This window comes from Cupressus sempervirens, chromosome 7 (assembly GCF_028749045.1).
Source record: "Cupressus sempervirens isolate cs-2001-9-10 chromosome 7, ASM2874904v1, whole genome shotgun sequence".
NCBI lineage: Eukaryota > Viridiplantae > Streptophyta > Pinopsida > Cupressales > Cupressaceae > Cupressus > Cupressus sempervirens.
In genome coordinates this window covers 417,977,120-417,991,626 of record NC_143124.1, presented here as the reverse complement: position 1 = coordinate 417,991,626, position 14,507 = coordinate 417,977,120, and the positions used below count along the sequence as shown (strand labels likewise).

General features: G+C 35.6%; 1 protein-coding gene across 2 annotated transcripts in view; it reads left to right on the top strand.

Moving 5' to 3' along the window:
- Positions 1 to 14,507, top strand: part of LOC149547322 (B3 domain-containing transcription repressor VAL2-like) — an 84,435-nt gene that overhangs the window by 4,278 nt on the left and 65,650 nt on the right. For both annotated transcript variants that reach the window (XM_089791601.1, XM_089791599.1), the window contains exons 3-6: positions 709 to 790; positions 1,044 to 1,145; positions 3,299 to 4,191; positions 4,313 to 4,409. In XM_089791601.1, the coding sequence (XP_089647727.1) occupies positions 709 to 790; positions 1,044 to 1,145; positions 3,299 to 4,191; positions 4,313 to 4,409 (1,174 nt within the window). The remainder of the gene's footprint in view (positions 1 to 708; positions 791 to 1,043; positions 1,146 to 3,298; positions 4,192 to 4,312; positions 4,410 to 14,507) is intronic.

Sequence of the window (14,507 nt, the reverse complement as noted above, 5' to 3'; positions counted from 1 at the left end):
GTTAACTGATGCATATCAGAAAGATGTTCTTTTTGGTCTGTGTTTGCAACTGTTTTTATAGCCATAGCCTATTGCGACACACAACGGTTCTGGTGTTAATTTACAAAGGCATTTTAAATCAATGCTTAGGAAGCAGATCACTTGGGGTACACCTGCACAAGAATAATCTTGTGAATCCATTGCAATTGCACTTAGTGCATTCTTTCTTCTAGTCCTGCTTGATGGCTTATTAAGCTGCTGTAGTAAGATGCTAAGCAAGAGCAACTGCAACAGAATATGAACTAGGCTTCTGCATTGGTTCCTGCATCTTTATTGTTTTAGAGAGGGTAATTCACCGTGTTTTCTTTTCTTTAACAATTTGAATATCCTCTTCAACTTTCATATGTTATTTGTAGCACTTGTACATTTTAATCCATTTCAGAGGTTAAAAGATAACATTTCATCATTAATTGTTCTCTATGGTTTTAGGAGATGGTCAAAGATTCATAAATCAGTACTGAATGATTATGGCATATCAATAACATTCTTATTTTATTTTCCTACAGACTGATGGTAATCAAGGAAAAGATAGTTTGTATTCTTCTTGTTATAAATCTGTCTCTCGTTCTTCACTGATATCATGGATGTTTGTAATTAAATGACTTCATGCGTTTTCAAGTTGAATGACTTGATGTGTTCTCAAGCTATTTTTTTTCATGTTGAGTTCAGTTCCATATATGATCAAAAGAGATTCTGCGATACATTTCACTTAGAAGATGAAGGCTGGAGGACTTGTAATGTGTGTAATAAGGTGAGAAGACACAAGTTTGTACTTCTCATTCATCATTAAATTTACATGGTAGAACAATACATTTTTTGTTGTAGACAGCTGAGAATTATTTTTCTTCAGGGTCTGTTTTTCACCACAGCAATTACAGTTTCATTAAGACATCTCTGAATTTATAGGACCCAAAATCATTAGTTCTCAAATGAAAAGTACTTTTAGTAACGCTTGCTTTCTGTCCTTGAAATGTGGATAGATCTAATGAAGAGTTGTTTTGCAGCGTATCCATTGTGGATGTATTGCCTCTGCTTATTTTTTTTCACTAGTTGACACTGGAGGAATTGAATGCGTCAACTGCGCCAGTAAGAACAATGCTAATTCAGTAAGCTCACATTCCTATATCTGAATTTTCTTAGGCAATTTATTTTCTATTTCCTTTGATAATTATTATATTGTTAAAACTTAAGGTTATAAAATTTTATTTTGTCGGCATGCAATTTAATGTACTATTTCAGTAGATAAATAAGCAATAAACAAAACTTCCTGTTACCTACCAAATTGTAACGAAGATGCTATAGTCCAGGGAAAATGAATACCGTTTGTTTTTTATTTCTGCATCTTTTGGATTCATCTTCATACAATCTAGAATATGATCCGATACCTGCTAGAGTGTCCATTTCACACGCACTCCATTTTGTATCATAGATAGGACTTGCTTATACTCACAGTATTATTACTAAAATGCAATGCTAGCGATAGTTTTTTTTGAGAATGTTTGGATATAAAGGTTGATTTTCATGGAGATAGAAATAAAGGATTTATACCATTGAAATATTTAGCCATTAGCAATTTACAAAAGATACTCCTATAACCTTGTAGTAAATAGAATTCTCAGTTCTTTATTGTATGGATTATTCACTTCTTGCTATGCTGCTCCATAGTTAATGTGAAATGTATGCTTTCAGATTCACTGTTTAAGTAGATACCGCCATTTTGCACTCACTTGGACTATTTTTTTGCATACCACTAACTTGCACTCAGACTTTTTGTTAATTTTTAGCATAGCTACTGCCTTTCCTTGTCTTCTATGAGTTAATCTCTTTTGTGCATAAAGATATTAACTCACACAAGACAATTAGAGGCAGTAGCCATGCTGAAAATTAACAAATAGTCTGAGTGCAAGTTAGTGGTATACCACATAATTCTGTATAAAAACTGTTTTCTCATTTCAATCAGACTGTACAAAGACATTTCCTTTTCTCTAATAGTACTGTTAATCCAGTTCTGCTGATTACCAAGCTATTCTTGTTTCCTTGTTATCCTTGTTTGTGCTTCTGAGACCAGAGAAAAATATGTTTTCTCAGTTTAATTACTATCTGTAAAAAAACTGCTCATTCTCTTACTTTTTACAATCCCGCTCTTGTGCTGATTACCAAGTTTTAGTGCTTATTTGATGCAGGATGTCCTCATTTCCTCAATTTATAATCTTACATCTTAATTTGAATTTCTGGCATGTGTTATCACTGTGTTAATTGATATAGCAGTATTAGGCAGAGGTTGTGATCTAAGTTTTCTTTTCTTTCATTTGCGTCTCACAAAGCAACTTTTAAGTTAAATGGCTTTTACTGGTGCCTTTCATCTGCTTGTAATTATTTTTATTCCAATATGAATTTGTCTCCATATGGAATATATTTTGTCCGGAATGCTCGTCATGTCATCTAAGTAACAATAATATGTAGATTTATAAATAAGAGTACAACAGAGAAAGAGGGATGTAAGAATGGCAATGCATTTGTTGTTCTATGGAGTTAACTAAGCTCTGTACATAGTTTTCTATGGAGTTTCCTGCCTGCTGGTTTAGAAAATTTTGTACTTTGTACTTAAATGGTGAATTCTGTAAGTAGGATGTGGGCATAGGGGGAGAGAAATCTGTTTGAATGCCTGGTTTTATTCAATGAAATATTATACTTTAATATTGCTTTGGACTTAATAAGTTTTTCTGGAGAGTCCACGTAAATATTCTGGATATCTCTATTGAATTTGAAATCCACTCTGCTCACATAATTACAGTGTTTTGTCTGTATTGGATATGGCTTGTTGTAACTGGATTTGCTTTAATTTCATTCGTGTTTTTTCTAGTTCCTATAAAGCATTCCAACACAAAGTTTTTAAGCCATAACATTATCATATCAGAATCTGTATTCTATAATATGATTGCTTCTTGACAACTGAGATTTAGTATATTGTGTCAGTGAGTGAGATCGTAACATTGTTTTTTGATGAACTCTTTAAGAGCCAACAGTGATTATTCAGTCTGAATAAATTCCCCTTTTTTTCATCTTTATTTGTTTATTGCTTCTAGATTTGAAATTTATTTTCTGGTTTTAATCATTGACAAATACTTGAATAGCTGTGGACTCTCATTGTGCATCTGTTTTTGCATTACTTGTCAATTACAGTAGAATTTTATTTGTGACACAGCTGTCCTGATTTACATCTATTCGGCATTGACCTATCTTTTATTTTGACTTTTAGGTGTCAAACAGCACACAGCATCCATTTTTTTTAACATCTAAGCAACCTCAAGATGTGGCTGTAAATAGTTGGAGTGAGCCTTTTGGAAGCAGAATTTCTCAACACCCTGACACTAGACAGTGGTTACAAGTTCCTAATCTGTGGCAGTCTACAAATGGTCAGTCAGATCTATCATCCTTGCAGCGAATGTCTGAAGTGGACAGATCAAATGAAATTAATCAATCTCTTGCAAATAATATGGGTGAACTATCCTCTGTTGGTATTTTGAACAAGATGGATGTTGACCTGTCTGAGAGGATCAGGAATAAGGACTTGAAGCTAGGTATTTTCAAAAGTTCTTGTCAGAGTGGTCTTGAGGCAGTAAAAGATGTTAATGTCTCTGGTTATAATGGGATGGAATCGCTCCAAGTAAAACATGCCAAGGAAGAAGGGATTGTGGAAAGCAAACTAGAGTCGGACATTTTGACTGGAGCAGCGAGTTCTGTTGAAAATATTAAAGTTGGACTGAATTCTCTGCCCAGTATTGGTAGGATTTTAAAAGTTGACAACAGTTTGGAAGAACCAGCTAGTTCTCGCTTGAATATTTCATTAGGATCTCTACTTTCAAAGGACGATCCACCAACTGCATTCTTGGGGTTGGGAATCTCTTCTGGATCTCCAGATGAAGTGAAAGAATTGGGTAAAATTTCTGCTACTCAGCCGCAGCGCCATCGACGCCAGATCTTGCCCAAACCACTTCATGCAAGCCCTAGCACTGGTTCAGACTCGTCAAAAGATATACATCCTCAAATACGTGTTGCACGACCACCAGTAGAGGGAAGGGGTAGAAATCAGTTACTGCCTCGATATTGGCCACGTAGCACTGATCAAGAACTACAACAGATATCTGGAGAGTATCCTTCATCAGACTGTTACAAGTTAATTGTGTTTCTATGCACCTGAACATTTCTTCTAGTTAGAGATATTTTTCTGTTGAGTTTCTACCAATCTTTTTGTTATCTTGACTTTTCTCAGCTCAAACTCTGTTATTACCCCTTTGTTTGAGAAAATGCTGAGTTTAAGTGATGCAGGTCGCATAGGACGTTTAGTGCTCCCAAAAGCTTGTGCTGAGGTGAGTCATCAATATTAGGAAGGAAGATGACCCCAGAGTATCGTTCTTTAGTTAATTTAATTTAATTTATGATATTCTATAGTTGAAGTTTGTCAAAACTTAATATTGAATCTTATATTTGCCTTGCTTTTCAAAATCAAATTTTGTCCAATGTTTTGTAATTAGGATTTGCTAGATATAATATGAGTCACATACTTGTATCAGTTGGATTTTATATCTGGGATTCAAAAATCTGTTTATTGTGGCTACTTAATGTAGATTCCATACAATCAGGTCCAGACCAAATAGGGGACGTGTTATCCGGCATTTTATGTAGAAGGGGAAAAACAGAACGTATGTAACTATGGCATTTAATACTGGAAACTCACATGATAGATTGGGGAAACAATACACAGGCTTCTGTACCATATTGATGAAAGTGGTGGCTTACACACGATAAAAGTGCTAAATGAATTTTAGTGCCTGTAGATTTCATTTATTTTGTTTTATAATACTGTGCAATAAATACAGTCACTAGTCAATTTAATAGGCATGTTTCATTCAGACAAAACAGAGGTGCTGCACTTCTGAATGGAATAATGGGCGGCTGGCCATATAGATATAGTATCTATCTATGGGAAAAGGAAAATGGATTTTTCCATTTTTAAAACAAGGGTAAGCTACATTAAATTTTATCGTTATAATAATAAATATAAGACATTTTTCTCTAATACTTTCTTTGAAAAATAATTCAGGCCTTCGGCCACTGAAGCATTCCAGTATTACAAATTTTATTCAAAATATCCAGATGTGAATAGATTTCTTATAGAAAACTTGATGTTGTAATATGAAGGTTCTAAAAATAAATATGGAAATGGGGGTTGTTGAAACATGCAAATTATGTAAACATAGACATATTCTTGTTTTCACTGGTATCTGTGTTGGAATTTGAACCTTTAATTCCGCAATTCCTTTTTCTGTAGATGGAGATTTAAAATAGAGAAGGGAAAAATTAACCTAACTGGAAGGGCTTGTTGTTATGCTTATTTGAAGACTTCTTGCTTTCAATTTCAAGTGCGTATTATGGGAGAAGAGAGGCATCATTGCAAGATATGAAACAAGGCTTTTTCTCATTGAACAACTAATTTGCCTCTGCTCATAAGAGGACCCATACTATGAAGAAGAGGAAAATGAAGAAGAGGAAAAGTTAAGAAAACATTTGCCATGGAGCAAAGTTGAACAGAGCCAAAGCCCTATTGGAGGGGATGATGTCCCTTACGAAACTCTGCTGCTATTGCCCCAAGCTTGGAATAGGTGTTCTGTAATTAAATTTTAACGAGGGTAGTAAAGACAACTTTCGCCTTTTTGAAAATTGAGCTTTCTTTGTAGCATAAAGTTCCGTGGTAGCTAGTGTTTCATTAAGGCTTGGCAGTGCTGATAAAGCTGCACAAGGCTGATATTTTAATTCTTCTTGTTTTATTTATGGTAGAGAGGAGAACGACTTAAGGAATCGTTCTGCATCCAGGACTTTTTGGTTATGCTTACAGGTTGAATCCAATTAGGTGTACATGGCCTCTATGTCGTGGTTAGTTTTTCTCATAGTAGACGCTTGGATGACTTGGGACAACTTGAAAGTTGACATGCTATAGCTGGCTGCTGTTAACCTCTTTTGGAACTCAAGATATAAGACAACCTATCTGTTGTATGCTTTTCTTCCCAATATAAGACAAGTTTAAGCTTCAAGGATATAAGATTTCCGCAATCCATAGTTTAACATTGATATTACCTCTGGATTTGATCGTGTTAATTTTTTTCATCAACGTTTTGGATCACCCTTCGTGATCCATCGTCAGGATGTAAATGAGTGCCAGGAGATGAAGAATGTTAATTGTAGACTTGGGTTCAATTTAAGCTTTTCAAGCAGGACTTGTCTTCGCCAGATTTTCATGGTCTCGTAAAGATGTTTGTAGTCGGAAAAGAATTAAGAAAATATGCTGTGGGTGGTTAATAAATAATTGTATTTTGTAACTGTGGTATGGCCAAGTTGTTAGTTGTTGGTTTGTACTTACCAACGGTACCCTTAACCAACTATGGTGTACTATCTGTATGTACTTGTTGTTCATGGTTGAGGACTACTTTGATGATACTGTACTTATTGTGTATCCAAGAATTGCTAATAAAGTTGTTTTGAATATGATGCAAGTTAATAATATTCCTATGTTCTAGAACTTCATAACTCTGTATACTCTGTAATCCTGTAAAGTAGAATAAGTGAATAAACAATGTCGACTTCTTGTCAATTGGAAGCCAAGATCATATGTTGTCTTTCTTTTGTCTTATAGATAGAGATTATATATTCTTGATTGTTTTCTGTTGTAATTATTGAATTATTCAATGTAAGACAAGATGACAACCCACAGTAAAAGAGAATCCCAAAATTGAGAGATTAGTGTTTGTAAATATTACTTTGAGAATAAATAAACTCATTTAATCCTTGACTACAAGGAACAAAATAATAGAAATTAAAAAAATATTGGACACCGAAAATGTGTTTGCCTTTGAGTATTGTTTCATTATGGTAAAAGCATGCACATAATAAATTAAACCAAGGTTAGATGGGTACTTGTACCCACACCCTTGGTACTCATACCCATGTACTCAAGTACCGGGTACTTGTGGAGAGCATCATAGCTAAGGACCTTGATTAAGATTTCTGATTTGTTTTTTGCATATTCTATACCTAATCAGTTTGAAACTTTGATACAATATTGATTAACAATAAACTTCATCACTGTTCAAGTCGGAAGTTTATCATTTGCAAATGTCATTGTCATATGATTTATGATCTTCTTGTTCATGATTGAAGTCTGTCTTCTCTATTATGCACTAAACATTTATCATTTGCTATTATTACAAATATTAAATCTGAAACTGAAAACAATACATTACATTTGCAAACTTTATCACTGTTCTTGTTTTCAAAAACCATTAGCATGACTTGTAATTTCAGATTTTCTATAAAACTAAAAGTATAATTAAAAATAAAGTTTGACATACCCAAGTACCCCTGTCCTCTATTATGAAGAATAGCTGTACCCATACCCGTACCGGTACACCAAGTACCCCCATCCCTGTGCAACCTTGAATTAAACCATTGTCATTTTTCTTATTATGGGTTCATAATCTATGTTATCAAATTAGCACATATATAGGGTGATTTTGGGTATGAAATGGTGCCTTGGAATTGGATCTTGGTTTGAATCCAATGGATTTGAATTAGGTGTATACATTTTTCCTGCTTAAAATGTTTTTGTCTCTTGAATCTGGTCAACTCTAGCAACGGCATGGCAGTTCTGAACTGAATCTTGACTATTTCATTTTGCACACATGATTTTCAGGGTTCCTTTCTCTCTCTACACATTATCACATCACAAGCCCATTATCATAATGCATTTTATCTTTATCAAATTTTGAAGTTAGTCATTAGAGATTGGGACGATTGGGCCAAAATTGACTATATCCAATGCTTGGTTCACTCCATCTACATGCTCCTTGATGCACTTGTTTATTGGATATTCCATTTCATTGGGATGGGCGGGAGAAACGGATGTTTCACTTTTTGAGAACATTTTGAAAAATGTAATGTTCCCTTCCTAATTTGCCATAGAATTTTCCCAAAAATCATTATTGCAACAAATTAGGGTTAGGGTTACATTATACCGATTAAATTGTTGAGTTGGTAATCAACACCTCCTTGGGGACTCGTGACATGGCTTAACCGCCTTTGGCATTTGTGTTGGGCATTGATAGTTTGGTCTTTTGGCACAATGGCAAATGATTCCAACAATTGGTATAAGAGCGTTGGGTTTCTCCCTTCAGTGAGTTTTGAAGGCTAAGTGGGTGCAAAGGGGGAGATTGTTGACTTGGTGGTCAACATCTCTACGGGGACTCATGCCCTGGCTTAACTGCTTTGCGTGGCTAAGGTTAAACTTGGCGTTTGTATCAGAGGTTGATAGTTTGAGCTTTTAGCACAACAACAAATGACTCCAACATAAACATCTTTGTAGTAATGTATCTTGTGACTTGAACCTTGCAATCATAAACAACATATACAAATATGCCCTTATACATATATATTCTACCAGGGTTAGGAAAATCACATCATATTTATAGATTATAAATAATGCCACACAAACATATCAGGTTTTGGAGGAAGAGACATGATGGGTCCATCGGAAGACATTTCTACTCGTAGTCCATGAGGGATGTCTACCACAACACTCTTTACTTTGTCAACTTGTACTTTCTTTCTCCATCCTACCTCATCTTCCAAAAAACACATACCATCTTCTAGAGTTGGACGAAGGTTGTAAGTGGATTCCTTAGCTCTTCTTTGTAAGGGTCCTTTGGTCGTAGGAGCCATTATGGGCAACTCTAGTATGGCCTACTTACTTGGCCCTTTTAAACCCTTTTTTGCTTACTCCTCAGGCCCTTCCCCTCAAGATGGTTTTCAGACAATCAGTCATTTTTCACACATTTGTCGTTATAGGCAACACATTCATCAACATTGATATTGGTATATGACAATCAACATATCTTATATAGATTTATTCATGACATATATGCACAACCCTAGGAATCATGGGTCCGTTGGAAGCCATATGTACACCTAGTCCAAGTGGGATGTCTACTACAACCCTCTTACTTTGTCAACTTTACCTTCTTTCTCCATCTTACCTCATTTGCCCAAAAATACATACCATCTTGTAGAGTTGGACAGAGGTCATAAGTGGGTTCCTCAACTCTTCCTTGTAAGGGTCCTTTGGTTGTGGGAGCCATTATGGTCAACTCTAGGATGAACCCCTTTACGCCTCAGGCCCTTCCCTTCAAGATGGTTTTTAGACAATCAAGCATTTCTCACATATTTGTCATTATAGGCAACATATTAATCAGAATTGATATTGGTATATGACAATCAACAATCTTATGTAGACTTATTCATTACATATATGCACAACATATGCTTATCTACTAATCATGATGGACGAGGATGTTATAATAGATATAACAATAGTGTGAGTTTGATGACACAGTCTGAGGTTTCTAGAGTTCTTTTGTAACTCAAATGCTCGAACTGATACCGATTTCCTCTTTGATTGATGCTTACTACTATTGGTATTATACCTTTTTGTTATGTGATCTGATTGATGCTTGTGTGATATCCAATTCTATTATTCTTCTAGAAATATTTGGATTAATGCTTAATGCTGACGCAATTTTCTTCTGTATGTGTCTAGTTGCTGGATGCTAAGACTCCTGATTGTATTTTATTCTTTTTGGATGATCTTGTGGTTTCATGAGTGATGATTCATAAGTGATCCATGAATAATTGGGATGATTTCTTTGCAAATTCATTAGTGAAATGGTCATCATCTTTCATAAGACTTGAGTCAACACCCTCCTTGTGGCCCTACGAGAGTAATAAATTTATTTGCTAGTTGATGTCCCTTCCGTCTCGTCCTCAAATGCAACATTCTTTCCTTTATATCTTCCAATGTAGGTAGAGTTCACATCTCTTCATAATTCTTGTCCTTTGAGAGAATCACAAATTTTCACAAGTAGCACTCTCTAGAAGAGTACAACCTTTCATCTTTTCTGCCCTTTTGAAAGTCTCTTCCTTGATTACTTCCTTCCCTTTATTAATTTTTCCTTGATTCACATGCTGTTTTCTTTATTCCGTCCTGTTGATGCGAGTTTTATTCCACTACAACATACATAATTGAATACTTAGTATTACAAGATGGAACACCAAGTCTCCAACTCTGTTGTAAATAAGGATGCTTATATGCTTAATGATGTAGATGACTCGTGTTATCAAATTAGACAACCTCAAGGTTCCTTCTTACTATGGTCATTCACTCAGTTTTATGACGTGATGTGTTGGTTATTACAAAGAGGCTTATGCTATTAAATCAATAGATACCAGCTTGACTTTAACTTTTTCCAACCAAACAAACTGCAAAGGAAATGGTTTTAAACGCTAATCTAATCCTAGAATTCTAGAAAATATGAAGGTCTTTGTTACTCTACTAGGCTTAGTTTTTCCATCAAAATCAACCAATATAGTGGAATCTCCCTAGGTAAATGTAAGATGTTCAAACTACCACCTTTTCATTTAAACAATCCATCGATGCTTATCAATACACAAGCAATAATCAAAGTTAAGTTCATAAATATGTAGTGTTCTATGGGGATGCGTCCCCTATGCTTTTTTGCTCGTACCCGTCTTGGGGACGAAACAGGGACGGATTTTTGCTGCCCCCAAAGCTGTCCCCTTGTGAAATTCGGAAACGTCTCCGAAACGGCAAAAAAATCTCAGCAAGAAACTTGGGGACAGCCAGCAATACCGGGGATGGCTTTGTCGTCCCCTAGCCGTCCCTAAAACTTCTATTTGTCCCCTTTTTTCCAGCTAGTCGGGTAAAGGCAAAACAATAAATTTTGTTTTTTGTGCGAGTCCATAGTTGTCTTAAAGACATAATAAAAATGTGCAAACCATATTTGTCCATTAAAACACTAAAACACTAACACTTTACTCATTTTAAGATATGATGTACTTGCTAAGAGGGAAAAGAAAACATAGAGCAACAACAGTAGCAGCAGTGAGGAAAGATTGCATTTAGTATATCTATTTACTACTTACTATTTTAGTTGCACTTCTCTTTATTCCATTCTGATTTCGTGCATAATACTTGGAGACTTTAGGCATTTTGATTTTACTACGTATGTATGTGATATGTTATAATGGAGGTACTTAATATTTGTCATTTGATAATTTTCCATGTATTGATCTTCTAAAATGTCTATGGTGAATGGTTTATCAATGTTATGATATGCATACTTGAATTTTGTCTCTCTATATAAAAAAACCCCAATATTTTTAATTGCCTTCCCCCAAATTTTGGCTTTGACCCGTCCCTGTACCGGAAACACGTTCCCGTCCCCTAAAACATCCCCATCCCGGAAACTCCGTGGAGCATAGTAAATATGCCATTTGACCATGCTAGACAACTTTCAATCGGCAAGCAGCTAGTGGTTTGCTCTATAAGCAAGTTCACCAAATGCATCCAAACTATCTTACAGTCAACTAAACAATATTGTTAATCAAAATGACATAAAATCTACTTTGAGGAGATGTAGAAACCATGCAATACTCCAAAGCAACCCAAGAAATCCACCATGAAGACCAACAATGAATTAGCAATTAATTTGATATCATTATGGCAACAATCTCAGCAAGTCTCCTCTTTTACCCTACTCTCTAGCGAGCTACAAATGAGAAGGCCTTGGCCTTTTATGGTTGATCAATTACAATGAAGAGCCAATATCAATTCAAAATCAAGGGCCAAGATTATGCCAACACTTTCCTAATCTACCTAACTGGTACAATCATGAAATGCTCATCCCATTGCATGAAGGCACCAGCTTGTGGGTAAACAAGAAAATTACAATGCTTGTGAGAACCAATGAGAAAATACATAAGGTAGAGGCAATAGGTGCATTTTACATGTACACTTGGCATGATATGATTGAATGTGCTTGAACACATGTAACTGGAGCCTTCTGATTGGTTGAAGACAAGTGGGTGCTGGCATACTCTTTGATCAATTCTTTGATGATGGGAAAATATCTCTTGTACTCAATATTTCCCAGCTTTAGCTTGATGGTGCTGGCATAATCTTCTCATTGCACTTGTTGTTTTTGGAAATCTCAAATTTCTCAGAGTGAGGAAGTCTTTCACGTAGCTGCATCTTTCAAAGTGAACTTGAATTTCCTCCAGAAATTCAAGTTTGTGATGATTTCTTTCACTTGCTCTCTGTTCTTTGAACGCCATCTTGATTTTGATCTTGGATTGGGATCTTCATGTTAGCTTTCATCAAGCTATCTTGCTTGTCTTGAATTCTCAAATTCAAACCATCTTCTCATTTACCCTCTTTGATGGATGGCTGGTCATTTGTATGTTCTTGCTTGAAGTTTTGCCATGTTCTCCAAACACCTCCTTCCACCATTACTTACACCTAGCAAAATAAAAGAGGAATTGCATTAGGCTAATGAAATAAATCTAGAACTACTTATAAACTTAGCATTATCACCTTCAAATTATGAGATTAGATAGTTGTTATTAAATTAAAAATCCTTTTTCTTTTAACCCATTTCAAATTTTTTAAACACATAAGTGCTAGAAAGTTCAAATGCGAAAGGAGACAGCTTAATTCCAGGTTTGAGCTGCCACTCTACAAGTTGGAGGAAATCAGATGCATGAAGTTCCAAGTGGACAAGAAATTCATCTCCAAAGAAATGATGAAGATTTGATGGTTTTTTCTCACAAGTGGGAAGATGAGAGGGTTGGATTCTGACATCTACATGTTCCCATATTCATCTGCTTTCAGATCTTCATCTCCCAAAATCCTTTTGAAAGGAGACAGCTTAATTCTAGGTTTGAACTGCCACTCTACAAGCTGGCAGAAATCAGAATCATGAAGTTCCAAATGGACAAGATATTCATCTCCAAAGAAACGATGAAGATCTGATGGTTATTTCTCCGGAGTGGGAAGATGAGAGGGTTGGATTCTGACCTCTACATGTTCCCATATTCGACCTCCTTTTCTCTTTAGAAAAACTCTGATGTTTTCCTTTCTTTAAGATTTTCATTCTCATCTTTATTTCAAACACCTCTTCTCAATCAAATTGTAATGATCTTTCTTCCTTCCACAAGTCTCAATCATGGACTCACCACTTTCACTGCTCGGATCTTCATAGCTGCACATCCAAATCAGACTTCATTTAGAGTGGGGAAATGAAATTAATTTTCACCTTGGAGAGCTTGTTTCTAACCGCCAAAATGTCCAAGGGACTGAGATTTATCTAGGTGAAGAGGTCAGGATTTGGGGTCTGTTGTTTCATGAATGGGAACATGAAAGGGTCGGAATCCAATTTGCTCATGTTCCAGCTGGAATATGGGATGGTCGAAGTATGAGTTTTAAATGACCTTGCGCTTCCTTTTGTTTTGCTCTAGTTCTCACATAAATTTTTTCTTTTTTGATGGATTCATTTTGATTACAATTCTGATCATGGCTAATTTTCAAGTCTGATATTCATATTTTATTGAGAAGCTGGTTTTAGTTGCTTTGAATCTTGATCATGTTGAGGAGAGGACTGATTTTTTTACCTTGATTCCACCAGTTTCAAATTTTATCCCAACCCCATGAAATGGTAACTTCACTTCAATATGAGGGTGGAAACTTGGGCTATCATCCATGGATGGGAACATGAGAGGGTCAGAATTGATGCTCATGTTCCAGCTGGGACATGGGATAGTGGAGATCTGACCTCCCCAAGTTCTCATATCACTTGGCTTCCCATGAATCAATTTTTTCAAGTTTCAACTTGTCTCCAATCGATTCTCCTTCTTAGCAATTTTCTTTCCAAATCCTCCTCCATGATCAAATTGCAATAGTTTTCTCTTGTGCCTCAAAGATTAGTCACAGCATCATCTGATCTGCATGTTTTATTGAAAGATTGATCTCCTCTTACTCACTCAAACCTGACATAGGAGAGTTTTGATTTGCACCTTTAATCTTTCTCATTTCCAAGCTATAGGGCCATTCAGAACCAAAATGCATCAAAGTAGAAGGGCGGAAATTTGGAGATGGAAGTCCTAATTGGGACAAGGTGGTCGGAATCCTACCTCCCCTTGGTCTAGTTGGAACATGGGGTTCCCCAAGTCCTAGTTTAGCATAAGGTCTAGGCTTGAAGTTTCACCATTTTCATCCAGTTTCATTCTCGTTTTTTGGTTTTTCATTCATTCAAATCTCCTAGAACCTCATGTTTTTCACTTCTCATAGTTGCATGAAGTTGATTTCTCCCTTTGTAGTTATCTCTATTCATCTTTGTCCTGGTTTCAAACTAATTAAGCACTCTCAACATGGCGAAAAATTTATATAAAATAGAACATTTAGTATATGTTCTTATACTTTAATTTATATTTTATATAAATATAGTCAGGATGTCTGAGAGTAGTTTCAGATTCATAGGAGTTATAATAAAGATTTTAGATTTTGG